General features: G+C 45.7%; 1 protein-coding gene across 2 annotated transcripts in view; it reads left to right on the forward strand.

Annotated features, from left to right (window-relative positions):
- LOC147123192 (Krueppel-like factor 3) overlaps positions 1-16928 on the forward strand; it is a 119375-nt gene that overhangs the window by 95784 nt on the left and 6663 nt on the right. For both annotated transcript variants that reach the window (XM_085968599.1, XM_085968610.1), the window contains exon 7: positions 9931-10094. In XM_085968599.1, the coding sequence (XP_085824725.1) occupies positions 9931-10094 (164 nt within the window). The remainder of the gene's footprint in view (positions 1-9930; positions 10095-16928) is intronic.

A 16928-nucleotide genomic window follows, 5' to 3' on the forward strand; every position in this document is an offset into this window, starting at 1 on the left:
TGCACTTCCCCCTTCCCCCCCCCCCCCTTCCAAACCTACTGCTCCTCCGTAATGTGGCCCCAGTAGCTGCAGCAAGGCTGGTGGAAGGCTGCTGAATGCTGGATCCAAAGACTGCAGATGGCCTTGCAGGACGCCCTTGACCAGCTCTGGGTCTGGAGGGCCCGGCTGCAGACTGCACCAACTCTGCATGGGCAGCAGCAGTGTGGGCTGGCTGGGTTACAGGCTGTGGCAAGTGCAATGGCGGAGTAGCAATGGTGGGAGCAGGAACGCTGTCATTCTGAGAGAGGACAGAACCATCCTGCTCGACCGACACACTGCCATTCCCCGGGGCAGAACCACAGCATCCGGAGCAATATGCTCGAGCACAGATGTGGTCACCCCAGCTACAATGGCAGCAGTCAGCACTTGCGTGGCATCAATCTGAGACTGCATCAGAGTAATCTGAGATTGGATGGCACCAACCAATGACTCGATTCCAGCACTAAGCTGTTGCATTGCCTCAGTCTGTGCTGCAATAGATGCTGCTACTTCAGCCATCACACGCGGCATGGGGTCTGGGTCCCCACAGTCTCGCTGCAAGTCAACCACCCTCTGCAATGAGGCAAGGATAGGTTCGGGGGTTTGCGCACAGATGACAGCTGTGCTGGTGGCGGACTCCTCCATGCTCCCAGCCAGTCCATCCATGCTCTCGGGCACTCTTACCATTGCACCTGTGAGCTCAGTATGCATGCTCATCGCCTGAGTATTCATCACCGCGATATTGAGGTCCTCATCAGAGTCCTATGCAGCAGAACACGTGCGTGCATTCACCCTCTGGGGAGATGGTCCCTGAGCTTCCCTTTCCCCATGGCGTCGCTGCAGCCCACTGGGTCCCAGAGCTTCACCCACTTCAAAGCCATTTCCTCTGCTCCCCTCCAGTGACCACGTAGCCCCAGTATCGGATGTCTTGCCCTCGGGAGACGCAGGCGGTGAGGCTTCAGCTTGGTGTTCCTCCTCCTCTCCCGCATCGATGCCACTGGGAGGCTGAAGGACAGGCTGGTCAGATGGTGGCTCACTATCTGAAAGCAGGAAGGCACAAGAGTAGCTTTAATGTGAGGGCAGGGGGGCAGGAAGGGAGCAAGGAATGGAGACAGTGTACTTAGATGGAAAGTTGGAAAGGCTGGTGTTGTGAGGTGGAAGTGGTATGAGAGAGGAGAGAGTGATGATGAACATACCATTGCTGTCCCCAAGGGGGTCGACCTCTCCAACTGCCACAGCGCCCACGACATGGATCGCGATTTGTCTGCGCACTCGCTCCTCCAGCTGTGTGAGGGGGTGCAGCTCCACCTATCCTCCTCCTGTGCGTTGTTGCTCCCTCCTGTTATAAGAAAGTTTGGCCTGCAAGAAAAACGACAGCGTGTGAGTGAGTGTGCAGCCATGTGTTTGGCAGATGTGCCTACCATAGTCAAATAGCCGTTAATGTCTGCAAAGTGTGAGGTGTGGATGTGACTTTTAGTAGATGGGCATAGTTGTTGGGTGAGTGTTGGGGATTTGGCACTTTATACCATCTGTGCATAGAGTGAGGTTGAGATGGTGGCATGTAGAGGTATTTCAAGCATCTACTCACACTGACCATCTGAGTGAGATCATTGAACTTCTTGCGGCACTGGGTGGAGTCCCTTGGACCAGGCTCCTGGAGGAGACGTAATGGGCCACCTCCCTCCACACCCTTGTGAGCTCCCGGGGCAATGGCCTCCTGCCAGTGTCTGGCAACAGCACTGCCCGTCGGCGTTCCACAGCCACAACCAGAGCCACCAATGCCTGGGCTAAACCGGTGAGCTCTCTCCCTCGGCCTCTGAGCAGCCATGATAATCTTGGCTGCAGATTTGCACCTCCTTGCAGGCCCAGGTCAAACGCAGCAATGAGCAGGGTGCGGCTGTGCAGCATGATGGACCCTCCCCTTTAAGAACTGGAAGGCGCTAGTCTGTCTGAGTACAAGGTACAGGAGACTTTGTTATATCCGGCACCGACGGGACCGAGCTGTTGCCGATCTAACAAAACTGCCGGACATACCTGCGTTAATGTTGAAGCATACGGAGGTTTTCATCTCCGTATATGACAACAAACACTGTTGCTTAGCAACAGCTTCTAAACAGTCGGCCCGTACCTTAGAAGCGTCTCTGTAGCTTAGCAACAGCTTCACAGAGACTTTGCAGAGCCTGACTGTTGGGAAAAAAAAGCCACGAGAAGAAAAAAAACCTAAGAGAAGTGTGTAGCGTTTGATTTAGCGCTCCAATCACCTCCAGGGGCGCTGGAAACCAATTTTCCGGTCGCAGGCAATAATTTGCGCCGGGCGCTAAATTTTGCGCCCGGCCAATATTAGTGCCCCAAAATGGTCGATACTGAATTTTTTCCCCCTCCCCCATACATATACATGTTAATATCAAGTTTCTATATCAAGAGTAGCTAATAAAAAAGTAGTATATTTTATTTATTTATTTATAATGTGTTAACTGACAGCGAAGTACAGACAATCAATTCTGTGATCATCTGTATTTAGAAGCGGAATTCCCATCCAAGCTAATTTTAGCAACAAGGTCATTCAGAGTATAAAACTGTGCTCCCTGCTTAAAACCTCACACCAACTCTTTAGCAAATACAGAAATTTCACCCCAACTTCTATTTAAACATCTTTATATATTACATACCAGGCTAACAAAAGAGCCTTTTGGAAATCTGTTTGTGAGGTGGTGACTCTGTAGCAGACATCCTGTGGGTGGGATCCACAGCTGAAACTACTTTTAGGTGTCGACATCAGTGTTTGAGAGCAGCCACACCCTATAGGCAGTATCAAAACAACAGGAAACATTTAATAGCACATTGAAGGAGTGGCTCCAACAGTAAAGATCCAGAGTTCTGAACTTTTACAGACAGAAAAGGTAATGGAGGAGAATTTTATAGAATCTAAAAAACAAATTGCCTGACCAATATCTAAACGTAATAGACTCATGCTTATACTCACCAAGGTAAAGGATGTTGATGCTGGAGAATGGAACGCTTGAAAAGACATTGGCCCAGAAATTCGGGTCGGGGGCTTCCCGTGGGTGCAAGCCTCCGACCTACACTTACATATCGCACTGACATTTGAAGACTGGGCCTGCGTGGATTTCCGGTCTGTGGCCCGGTTCAGCTCCCGGCGCGCTGTGCGTGCGTGATCCAGCGGCGTACTTAGTGCGATGAGCCGGCTGGGATCACGTGAGCACTGGGCAACCAATGGGAGTTTACAAAAGTCCATTCATGAGTTAGACATAAGACCTGTCAAACTCATGAAAAGTCCGGGTGCCCAAAACACTACTTAAACTTTAAATAAAAGCTAAAAAAAATTCCAATAATTAAATTAACTATTAACAACTTAAAAAAACTATTTTAAACAATTATTCAAATTTCTGCCAAAATTTTTTTTCAAGAAATCGGGTCCAAAAATACACTTACCTTACTGTAAATTCTTTAAAAATAATAAACCTGTGGAAAAAAATTTCTAACTTTAATTATTAGACCATTTACCTTATAAAACTAAGTCCTTACGTCTGCTTTTTACATTCGTAAAAAGTGGAGGCCTTCACGCACGGACAAACCTGTCAAAAAAAACGAAGTTCAACGTGTACGCGCTGCCTCAAACGTCGCTAGGGGAACCGCCTCTTAACCCCTTGGTTCAGAGGAGAGGAAATGCCGGTTTTCTGCGCATGCGCTGTGCATGCTGAAATCCGGCACTTCCAACGGGCCCACGCTTGAGTACCCCATCCGTACTCACACGTTGGGACCGGAATTACTGGGCCAGTGTACCTTAATTTTGATGTTTTAATCAGAAATATTTTCACATAATATTGAAATTTATCTTTCCTGGAAACTAAATTTTTTTTAGCAAAGTAAAATACATGGAACTGCTGTGCTATTTAATTTTAAAAAATAACATTTTGGATGCTGGTTTGCTTTGCAATTCATCACATTAGAATGATAACAGTAAGAAATCGTTTGGATTCATGGTGACCTCCTAATCTTGCATGTACCATCAGGGAGAGGCACTGAACGCAGTTTAGGCACTCCCTCATTTGTCTATAGTTGTGAAAATAGGTTTTGCGGAACAGGGGATTGGGTGGTGTCATGGGTTTGAACTTTTCACTTTCCTGCCCAGTCAAATAGGGTGAAAGCACCTTCATGACAGCTACGAAAGGTCCTTAATGAAATTAACTTGAGAAATTTGGAACATCCAATGTATATGAAATCACATCATAGGTCTATCCTCCAGTTTACTGCAAGTAGTTGGCAGACTGCAACTGGATAACAGACCTTTGGGAATTGCCATTTAAACACATCAAGCTAAATTTATACTACAGTATAATGTAATTTGTTCTACATTTAAATTTATGTCATTTGAGGCAGAAAGTTTGCATAGTGTTGGGGCAGTGTAGAATAATATCATATTCATCTCACCCATGACATACCTGAGTTTGATACTATCAGTGGAAACAAAGAGAAAAAATCCCCCCTTCGGCATTGAGATTTCTTGCCATTTAAGCATAAAAGGCAGTGTCAAAAGGATACATTAGGAAAAAAAACTACTGCTAACACATTACTCAATGTTTTAAAATCCTTTCAGAAAATCTGGGAAACTTTGTAATATGTCAGTAAATGTTGTAATTGCACATAATTCTATTTAATACCATAATCACCAACTCTGCTTCCAGCTTGTCCTTCAGGTAAATTTCAGTGGACCATGTTTGAAATTTAAGGACTTCTCCCCAGAGTCGTTTGCTCCCACTGGAGTCTAATATCTGGCAATGGAATAAGCCATAGGCTGTCCAGGATTATGCAGTGCTGGTAACCACGGGGCACAGAGGAAGGACTAACCCCTGGTGAATCATACTCCCTTTGCAACTTATTCAACATAAGATTTCCCATCTCAATATAATGATTAACAGTTCATGTTAGAAATGGATCTGAAGAAAACCAAGGAAAGCTTCACATTATAGAATTCTGCATTTCCTTATATTCAAAAGGGTAGGTCAGTGAAAGAGTAGAAGTTAATACCCCTAGATACAAACCTATTCAAGTCATGTGTTATTGATAATTTTTTACTGTAATACTTCATGCTTTATGATGACAGCATGTTTTGCTGCCTGTATAATTCTGGTTCCCTTTTGATCCAAAATTAAACAAAAAGCATTGTAAACAGTTCCCTTTAGATAATTGCTTGTGAGAGTTCTAATTAAATAGTCCACTTTAAAAAAACAGAAATTGCTGGAAATACTCAGCAGGTCAGGCAGCATCTGTGGAGAGAGAAACAGAGTTAATGTTTCAGGTCGATGGCCCTTCGTCAGAACTGGAAAAAGTTGGAGATCGAACAGGTTTTTAAGCAAGTGTAGGGGCAGGGAAAGGGGGGAGGGGAGGAAAGAACAAAAGGGAAGGTCTGCGATAGGGTGAGTGGCAGGAGAGATTGACTGACAAAAGGGATGATGGTGCAAGGCAAAAGGAGAGGTAATAGGACAAGTTAAGAAACAAAAGATGACTCTAGATGAGATGTAAATGGCAATGGCAGAATCATCAACAGCTGCCATGTGAAAGAGAAAAAAAATAGGGGCCGAGGTTATGGTCTGAAATTGTTGAACTCGATGTTGAGTCCAGAGGGCTGTAAAGTGCCTAATTGAGGTGCTGTTTCTCTCTCTACAGATGCTGCCTGATCTGCTGAGTATTTCCAGCGTTTTCTGTTTTTAGTTCAGATTTCCAGCATCTGCAGTATTTTGCTTTTGTATTACTGGCTCTGGCTTTATATGTGCATATATAGGAACTGTGATACTTATTTGTAAGATAGGATGTTGCCTTCAACCCCTCCCTTCCCCTTCAACCCCTACCATCAGAGGAGCAGCTACTGAAAATGAACAAACTTGTTTAAAACCCTTTAAGTGGATTGGAGTAAATGGTGTTTACATTTGTATGAATGTAATCGTTTTGTCCAAATAGCTTGAAGCCTCCAGATGAGGAAGATTCCTTTTGGAAAAATTGAGTCAAAATTTTAATTGCAATAGGTTAGACAAACAATCACATTTCTGGTTGCTAAGCAAATTGGTTATTTGCATATACCTGGTGATGGAATTCAGTCTGTGCTTGAGATGGAACTTTCTGAGCTGTTAGATTGGCAGCAGTAGATGATTTTCTTGTAGCAGAAATACTTCATTTTGTGGATACCTGTAACTCAGCCAGGAGAATGCAAAGTACGCACTTCAGGAGTTGATTGGCTGCACCAGGAGATGTGGCTGGGAAATCGCTGCACTCCTTTGACTGAACCTCTTCCTTCCAGTCCCACCCAGAGCAAAGAGTCCGGCCTCAGAGCACAGCAGCAATGTCAGGTAGAAGCTGCAATCAGGACCAGCATTAGTAGAGTGCCTCTGGGGTGAGTTGAAAGGTGCCACTGTGATATAGGGGCGAGGGTGCTATTGCACTTTTAGAAGCTTATTGACTTCAGTGCTCACCAATTTTGAGGGCGTTTTGAACACTATTTTCTTTGACTTGTGTGGGAAGAATATAATGAGGTTTATTCCCATGTTAAAGTTTGAAGAGAAAATGTGGCCATAAGCAGATTGTGACAGTAGAAGACTTGGTAATAAGAAATGGGAACTACAGTGCCTGTGTTCAGCTCACCTGGGTTTATGGAGATGAAGATGAAATGATGCCAAGATGACTTCTTCAAAGATGCATTCAGAGAGGGTTTTATATCCCATCTTATTTTAAGTTGATTGCCTCCAAGATCTAAATAGAATAACAGAAAATTTTGAAGAAATTGGATAAAAGGCTGACCAGCTTGGGTGCATAGGCCACAGTGCCAGTATTATGTATTAAAAGGGAATTGCAGTTATTTTATTTCTGAAACACAACAGCACATGTACATTTATGAAACTCAAAAGTGATAAAAGAAATAGTTGAGGCATTTCCCTGACTTATTGCTGGTGTGCTGAAAACATTCTTGTTAGTTTAAAGTTGAACTTTCTTTTAGTACTGATTTAATGTAATCCACTTTAATAAGAAAAAACCTCAGCAATAAATAATAAAGCGACTTGTCTTTAGAAGAATGGCTTGATAGCATCAGAAATCCGCTGCGTTTATGACTGTAGCTTTCTCGATTTGATGTAGCTTTCTCAATGATGTATTTAGAAACAGAAGTGTATTTATAGGACAGCAGTCTTAACATAGCATTCCTGCCACCATCATACTCAATGGCCCAGAAATTCGGGTCGGGGGCTTCCTGCGGGTGCAAGTCCCCGACCTGCACTTACCTTGCGCACCGGCCGTTGAGCTGTGGGCCCCCGTGGAATTCCGATCCGGGGCCTGCTCCAGCTGCCGGCGCGCAGTGCTTGCATATCCCAGGGGCGCAGTTAGTTCAATGCATCCCCTGGGATCACATGGGCCATGGAAAGCCAATCAGAGCAGGGAATGCCCATTCATAAGTTTGACCTGTCAAACCTTATAAATGCTACGGGCCCAAAACATCACAAAATCTTCAAATAAATTTTTTTTTAAATCATATTTTTTAAATAAACCATAAATTACATGAAATAACTATTTTAAACAATAATTTAAATTTTTGGAAGAAAATAATTTTATTTTCTAATGGGGCTAAAAATAAACTTACCTTGCTTTAAAGTATTTAAAAATAATAAACCTGTGGAAAACATGTTTTAATTTTAATTAATTCACCACTTACCTTGTAAAAAGTAGGCCTTACGACTGCTTTTTATATGTGTAACTTCTGGAGACTTACCCTCCCGGGAAAATCTGCCAAAAAAATGCAAGTTCGATGCGCACGCGCAGCCACTCCTGCGCACGCGTTCGAACTCTGAACCCCTTCGTTCAGGGGAACAGAAGTGCCGGTTTACCGCGCATGCGCAGTGCATGCAGAAAACCAGCACTTCCATTGGGCTTACGGGTGAGTACCCCGTGCGTACTCACCCGTGGAGACCCGAATTTCTGGGCCATTATGTTAAATACCAATCAGGATGCTCCTGGCCAATCTGGATTGCCCAGTCCATTCCAACCAATGTTATTTTGGCTTTTATAGGTGCTCACCACTGTATTGAGCGAGCTTTTGCTTATCTTCCTCCTGGAACTGCTTAACCAAAGTCTTAACTTCTTTTTGAGAGCCCTTAGAACTAATCATAAAATTGTAGTTCTTTATCCCCATGTTTTTTTGAAAATTAGACACCAATAAACACCATGTGCTTTGTTAAAATATAAAAATGATTCTTCTTTGTATTTTGCTACGTTTGGCACCAGATGCATGTTGTAGCTTCTGTGACATCCGTTCTTCATTACCCATGACACCCTCACTGGAGGAGGCACCTATCCCTTTCACAATGCAAGAGCTCATTTATAAACTGAAACAAAAGAAAAATGTGCCTTGTGTGTTTACATGAAAGAATAAATGGTTATGGATTGAAATACAAATAACTATTAAGTCCCATGTTGGTTTCGAGCTTTAAGTCAGCTGTTTTAGTGTGAGCTGTGTATGGTCCACAAAAACTATATTATGCTTGAACTTGACTCCTAATATAAACTTAAGACTAGGTAAATCCATGGAAATTAACAGGAAAGGAAACGATCTTTATAAAGATTTATTCTATCTATGATATGTACTGAAGACATGTACAAATCAATGAAGTTCATTCTGGAATCTCATTAGACTAAGAAAGACTCAGCCAAAATCCTTAATGTTATGCATTTTGACCCTGTTACTTCTTTGCAAAGTCTTCAATCAAATCAAATCAAATCAACTTTTATTGTCATTGTTAGTGCACAAGTGCAGTACAACGAAATGTAGGCTTGCGGCTCCCGAGAGTGTACAATTTGGATTGGGACACTTAAACATTTCAACATACATTTGTACATATATATTAGCATAAATATGACCATAATAAAGTGCATCGGCAGATGTGCAGGCTTTAGTGTTTATTTGTGGAGTTCAGTAGGATGACAGCCCTGGGAAAGAAGCTGTTCCTAAATCTGGTCGTACGGGTGCGAATGCATCTGTAGCGTCTCCCAGATGGTAGAAGGGCGAACAGACTGTGGCTGGGGTGGGTAGGGTCTTTGATGATGGACCGTGCCCTCCGTAGGCAGCGTTTCTGATATATATGTTCTATGGTCGGTAGCCGGGTGCCGGTAATGCGTTGGGCAGTTTTGACTACCCGCTGCAGGGCTTTCCGGTCATGGGAGCTACAGCTGCCGTACCATACCGTGATACAGTTTGTCAGGATGCTCTCTATAGTGCAGCGGTAGAAGTTAGAGAGGATCGGGGGTGACAGATTACATCCCTTCAGCCTCCTCAAGAAATATAGGCGCTGCTGGGCCTTCTTCACCAGAGAGGAGGTGTTGAGGGACCAGGAGAGGTCTTCCGTGATGTGGACTCTGGTCTGTTGGCTTTGATGGCTTGGCTAATATATTGAGAGTGTTGTTGTATGAGTACCCTTCCCATTATGTTCTGTGAGTAAAAGATGAATTAGCACCAAGTCCCAGGGCACTCCATGAGTGATCCTCTGCAAAGAAATGGTCTGTTCACAACAAAGGGAAGTGAACCCCTGAATTCAAACTTTGCACATCAATCCATCACACTCCTGAGTGTTTAAATGGCTGTCAGTTCTGAACTTTAAATAATCTTTATTGGGAACCATTACAAATAAATATATCTGCATAAAACATCTCTGCTAAGTGCTGAATCAATGTGTAAAAAGCGTGTATGTTTTTCATATGTTATGAGCTCAGGCGCACTGATTTCACTAGCCTATCTGAAGCCCAGCTCCTAAATATACACACAAATGGAATATTAGTATAATATATGGTCAATATATGAGTAATCCATTGTGGGTTGAACAGATGAAATGTGATACTTTATTTCCCTTCTTTCAGGAGCCATACTCCTTCAGTTATCGTGCACACTGTAGCAAGACCACACCCGCCCGAATCCCCAGACACTCAGAAGAAGCGTCGCATACACAGGTGTGACTTTGATGGATGTAACAAAGTGTACACAAAGAGCTCACACCTCAAGGCACACAGACGGACACACACTGGTAAGAGAAAGAGACTATCATGCCAGGATATTGTTATGCCTTGTGAGTCTGGATGTTTCAAAATAAAGCCATGAAGCTACTGTCTATACAAAAATCTTCTGAGACTACCTATGTGTTCTGATCATTTTAATCAAGTTGTCCAAGCTAGTCCCTAACAGTTTGTTGTAACCATTTAAAGAACCCAGTCCTGAATTTCTGCAGGATTCTCCTGATCTCCTGCAAAAGCTTCGGAAAAACATCAGCAAAAACCCTGGAGAAAGAGCATAAAAAGTTGGTTTCAGTTGTTTCTCCTGGGGTTCCGCTGATCCCTCATTGGAGCATCCTGTGGAAATTCCAGGCAGGATCATGTCCCTTTGTTTTCAGCTACATTGGCTCGTGGGTCAAACTGACATTTTTTGGCCAATTTCATTGAGCTTTGTTGTTTTGTCAGCGATCACTGAGCACTTATTCTTTCCATTTGTGTAATGTATGTACCTTTAAGGGGAGAACTACTTTTTACAGCTCCTGTATACTATAGTACCGGCAGTGACCACACCTGTATATAAACCCTGAGTAGTGATCTGTACAGTTAGTTCTAGAGTAACCCTCATTCAGTAAACACCTGTTGATCGTTCCCTGCAGTCTCTTGTCTAATTATTGAAAGGCACAACATCAAGATACACGGATCTAACATTGGCGACGAGCAGATTCAAACCTACCTGCAACTCTGCATCACCTCCCAGGGATTTGCTCCTGGAGAACAGTGGAAGAAGGCCGAGTCCAGAAGCACAGGCGTCGACCACGGGAAACCGCCCAGTCATCCAGCGGAGATTTGAGCATCGCAGGGGAGGCTGCTGAGAGCCAGGCTTGGCTTTCCAGTCACGGTGGTCCAGCGAAACCGGCTGGCAACAGGTACTGCGCAGACCCTTCCCGGACAGCGGCGGCTAGAGCCGACCGACGGCACAGAAAAAGGCCGAGCAGCGTCGACGGGGGAGAGAGAGGGTAGAGCGCAGAGGGCGCAGCCGGTGTTCAGGACCGAGCGGCGTCAACGGGGGAGAGAGGCAAGAGAGAGCAGAGCACAGCTGGTGTTCAAGGGCCAAGCAGCGTCAACGAGGGAGAGAGGCGCGCAGGAAAACGCGCAGAGCGCAGCCGGTGTTCAAGGGCCAAGCAGCATCAGCGGGGAAGAAAGGAAAGCGCGGGAGATGCCATTTTAAGCCAGTCTAACCACACCCAAAAATGCCAAAGAGTGGCAGTATCACAGCGTTCGACAATGAAGTCGAAGATTGGATGACATATGTCGAACGCATAGAAGTATACTGCAAGGCGCATGAAGTGCCAGATGACAAGAAAGCGCTGGTATTGTTGAATTCAGTGGGTGCAAAAACGTATGGCTTACTACGAAACCTAGTAACCCCAGAGAAGCCAGTAGAAAAGGATTTTGAAAACATAGTGTCAATCCTACAGGATCACTTAAACCCCACACCGCTGCTGATAGCAGAAAGATTTAAGTTTCACAAAAGGAACCAGCATAAAGATGAAAGTAATGCTGAGTATTTAACAGAACTGTGCAAGCTATCGAAACACTGCCAGTTTGGAACGGGACCAGCAGATACTTTAAGGGACAAGTTTGTGTGTGGGCTTCAAAGTGAAGGAACCCAGAAACGGCTTCTATCAGAAAAGGATCTTACGCCGGACAAGGCTTTCAGCATTGCAGTATCACATGAAGCAGCAGCACGGGGTGCGGCAGAGATACAACGGAGACCGCAAGAATATGGCACAAATGAAATGTCATACGGAACAGTGAAGTGCTATCGCTGCGGCAGAACAACACACGACCATAAGGATTGCTGGTTCAAGGACAAAGTGTGCAGACAGTGTGGAAAATAGGACACATAGCAAGAGTCTGCAGGTCGGGAAAGAAAACCAGCAGCAAGAAATCTCCACAGGAGAAGTACAAGAAGGTACATAAGGTGACGGAGAGTAGTTCAGACGAACAGAAAAGTGATACAGACTCCGGAAGCAAGGAGCTGCGTTGTCTGAAACAACATAAAGTGATCAAAACGGAGGATCACCAAACTATCTGGGTCACGCTCAAGATAGCAGGAGTCCAAGTGAAAATGGAATTGGACACAGGATCAGCCCTAACAGTCATAAACCGAAGGGACGACAAGCGGCTATTCTCACATATACCCTTGAGAGATACAAAGATTGTCTTGAAGACGTACACGGGGCAAAAAGTCTACCTCAAAGGAAAAATAAGGGTGAACGTTATGTATAACGGCAAGGAAACACCAAAAATGGACTTATATGTATTGCCAGATGGAGGACCACCACTACCAGGACGTGAATGGATCCGGAAGATACAGCTGGATTGGCATTCCATACAAGCACTGACTGTAGATGCCAAAAAGGATGACGACGTCACACCTGGACGACTGTCAAAAATGCTAACTGACGCACAAGAAGTGTTCCAGCAGGGACTCGGAACACTAAAAGGCATAACAGCGATGATCAAAATAGAGGAAAATGCAAGCCCAAAGTTTTTTAAGGCCAGACCGGTACCTTATGCGATCCGCCCAGCCGTCGAAGCAGAGCTGGAAGGTTTGGAACGTTCAGGAGTACTGTCCAAAGTGGACTGGAGCGAGTGGGCTACACCCATCGTTCCTGTAATGAAGAGGTCGTTGAGTAATACGCCTGGGGAACCAAAGAAGGTTCGCATCTGTGGGGACTTTAAGGTGACAGTGAACCCAGTCCTTCACACTGTACAATATCCGCTTCCGCGGATTGAAGATATTTTCGCCTCGCTATTGGGAGGGAAACGCTTCACTAAGATTGATCTGGCCCAGGCGTACCTGCAAATGGAGGTAGAAGAAGCCTCGAAACAGTACCTCATGATCAACACTCATAAAGGTCTCTACCAATACAACTGGCTGGTGTTCGGGGTAGCATCAGCTCCGGCTATTTGGCAAAGGGCAATGGAACAAGTCCTGCAAGAGATTCCAGGGACCCAGTGTTATTTGGATGACATCCTGGTCACAGGTGAAAATGATAGTGATCACCTCGCCAACCTGGAGCAGGTGCTCACTAGATTGAAGGAATATGGGCTCCGAGCTAATCGCCACAAATGCGAGTTTTTCCAGAAGCAGATCTCGTATTGTGGCCACGTTATTGATAAAGAGGGGTTACATAAGTCCCCTGAAAAGATTGAGGCAGTAGTCAAGGCTCCAGCACCGGAAAATGTGTCACAACTGAGGTCGTTCCTCGGGCTGGTGAACTACTACCATAAGTTCTTGCCGAATTTGTCTACAGTACACCCACTGAACACCCTACTGCAAACGGGGGTACCATGGAAGTGGAGTGACGAATGTAAACGAGCTTTCCAGAAGAGCAAAGCATTGATCACATCAAAAGAGGTGTTGGCTCATTTCAACCCAGCACTACCAATTCGGTTGGCGTGTGATGCATCACCCTATGGCATTGGAGCGGTGCTGTCGCACAAATTCCCGGACGGCTCGGAGAGGCCAGTAGCCTTTGCGTCTCGGTCACTAACCTCAGCTGAGCGTAACTACGCCCAGATTGACAGGGAGGCCCTCAGCCTAGTGTGGGGAGTGAAAAAGTTCAATCACTATCTGCACGGGCAGAAGTTCACCTTGCTAACTGACCACCAACCACTTGTCTCCATCTTTAATCAAAAGAAGGGCGTTCCGGTGATGACTGCGCAACAGCTACAAAGATGGTCCCTTTTTCTAGGGGCGCACCAATATGAAATCGAGTATAAGGGCACGAAACAGCATGGAAACGCTGATGGGCTATCACGCCTGCCACTGCCTACTGCGGAGGAAGCACCAGTAGTGGATCCTGTCGAAATATTTCATTCGACTATAATTGAATGCTTGCCAGTAACTAACGCTGGTATAGAGAAGGAGACCCGAAATGACCCGACACTGTCTCGGGTATATGATTTGACGGTGAAGGGATGGCCAGCACATGGCGACTCACTGTTGCCAGCATTCTCATCCAGAAGAGAACAGCTGTCAGTATGCCAGGGGACCTTGATGTGTGGATCCAGAGTGGTAATTCCACCCAAGTTAAGGGAGAGAGTGCTCAATGAGCTTCACGAAGGTCATCTGGGAGGGGTGAAAATGAAAAGCCTTGCTAGGGCTTATGTGTGGTGGCCGGGGATCGATCAGCAAATCGAGGACCTGACAAAGAGCTGCTCAGGATGCCAGAAGGTCCAAAATGCACCACCACATGCCCCTCTACACCCATGGGAGTGGCCCTCATCTCCATGGCAACGGGTGCATATTGATTTTGCTGGTCCATTCATGGACTCAATGTTTTTAATAGCTGTGGATGCGCACTCGAAATGGCCTGAGGTGATCAAAATGTCCTCCACCACCACGGAGAAAACTATTGCAGTCCTACGGACCATTTTTGCCAGGAACGGCTTGCCAGAGCAGATTTGCTCTGATAACGGACCACAGTTTGTGTCCGAAGAGTTTCGAAGATTTATGAAAAGGAATGGCGTAAGGCATTGCACATCCGCCCCATATCATCCAGCCACAAATGGATTGGCTGAGAGGTTCGTACAAACCTTTAAAAAAGCAGTCAGGGCCATGTGCGATGGCGACATTCCACTGCAGCATAAGGTGGACAATTTCCTGTTAGCCTACAGAAATGCGACACATGCAGTCACCAACCAGGCCCCGGCCATGATGTTCTTTAACCGAAGGTTGAGATCTCGTCTGGATTTGCTCAGACCAAATGTACGAAGAGATGTTGAGAGTAAGCAATTCCAGCACATCAATGAGAAGCCGACAAGGAGCTTCAATGTAGGGCAACCAGTCTTGGCCCGCGACTACCGAACAGAGAAATGGCAACCAGGAACAATATGCACACGGCAGGGGCCACTAATGTACACAGTGGATGTTGGGGAGAACATTGTGAGGCGCCATGCTAACCAGATCCTAGAGTCACAGGAACGAGTCAACCCCATGTCTCGCCCATACGTACCTGGTGATGAACCCGACATACAGGTAGCATCTACCCCAGAAACAGTAGCATCGGAAGCGGATGAACCAACCGACGACAGGGGGCCAGAATCGCCTCCGCACCAAGAGCAAGACACTTGGGAAAGGCGCTATGCAGAAAGGATCAGGAAGCCTCCCCAAAGACTGAATTTATAAATAGACTATTTTTAGCTAATGTTGCATGTTCACCGTGTATCTGTCGCCGTGCGGTGTCAGCGGGGAGCGCCGTGTCCCGCGCCTAACGCTGCCGGTTAGATTTGAAACCCCGGGGGCTCGAGACTCACCTGTCCGCACGCGCCGCGTCTCTTCGCTCAGCGCTCGCTCTCCACCCTTCTCGACGCCGCCACGTCGACAGCGAAGACCCATCCTGGAGCCGGAACCTTCTGCTCATCACAGCATGACCCACCAGAAAGGTGTCCCAGCCAATTGGGCGTGGCGGTGGCGTTTCCAGCCGCACCGAGCGCGAGATTTGGAAGGGAGGCTGTGGGCGGTTCCAGTGCTCTATTGTGACGCAGAGCCCGAACGGGATCCAGGGATCAGCCCCCGAGACCGAGAATAGCTTTATTCGGCACTTAATACTGTAGACTGCAACTTTACCGCCATGTTTGCATCACTGCAACTAAGAGTCTAATCCTAGTGTTCAACTCTCTCCATCATCTTGCCCCTCCCTGTCTGTAACCTTCTCCAACCCTCCCAGAATACTGCATTCCTCCAATTTTGGCCTCTTGTGCATCCCGATTTTCTTCACCCCACCATTGGCAGTGATGTTCACCTGTCTCGGCCCCAACCTTTGGAATTTCCTCCCTAAATCTCTCATCCTTTAAGATGCTCCTTAAAACGTTGACCAAACTTTTAGTCACCTTTCCTGAGAGGCATTCTAATTCAGAAGTCAGTTTTTTTTGATGATCTGAGTGCACAAAAGCCAAGCAGTGTGAGACACCTTTTCAATTTGTCATCTTACACAGCAACACACATTTATATAGCACCTTTAATATAGTAAAACATCCCAAGGCGCTTCACATGATCCTAATTGACAAAAAACAACTGATATGGAGCCACGTAAGGAGATATTGGGACCGGTGACGAAAAGCTTGGTCAATGAGGTAGGTTTTAAGGGAGGAAAGAGAGGCGGGGAGATTTAGGGAGGGGCAGAGCTTGAGGCCTAGGCAGCTGAATACATCGCTGCCAATGGTGGGGTGAAGGAAATCGGGATGCACAAGAAGCCAAAATTGGAGGTACACAGCATTCTTGGGAGGGTTGGAGGAGGTTATAGAGATAGGGAAAGGTGAGACCATGGAGGGATTTGAACACTAGGATGAGAATTTTAAAATCGAGGCGTTGACGGACCAGGAGACAATGTAGGTCAGCGAGCACAGGTAGATGGGTGAATGGGATTTGGTACGAGTTAAGATATGGGCAGCACAGTTTTGGATGAACTCAAGTTTATGGAGGGTGGAAGATGGGAGGCCGGCCAAGAGAGCATTGGAATTGTCACCGCTTGGGCGTTGCATTGTTTGGAGTATGTGCCTAGACCATTGTGAAGTCAGATTTAATAGTGTTCACATAAAACAGAAAAAAAACCTGCAAGTGCTGGAAATTTGAAACAAAAATAGAAAATGATGGAAATATGTAATGTATGTACCTTTAAGGGGAGAACTACTTTTTACAGCTCCTGTATACTGTAGTACCAGCAGTGACCACACCTGTATATAAACCCTGAGTAGTGATCTGTAGAGTTAGTTCTAGAGTAACCCTCACTCAGTAAACACCTGTTGATTGTTCCCTGCAGCCTCTTGTCTAATTATTGAAGGACACAACATCAAGA

The sequence above is a fragment of the Somniosus microcephalus genome, chromosome 2, assembly GCF_052327205.1.
Source record: "Somniosus microcephalus isolate GS21.2 chromosome 2, FLI_Smic_1.0, whole genome shotgun sequence".
Taxonomy (NCBI): Eukaryota; Metazoa; Chordata; class Chondrichthyes; order Squaliformes; family Somniosidae; genus Somniosus; species Somniosus microcephalus.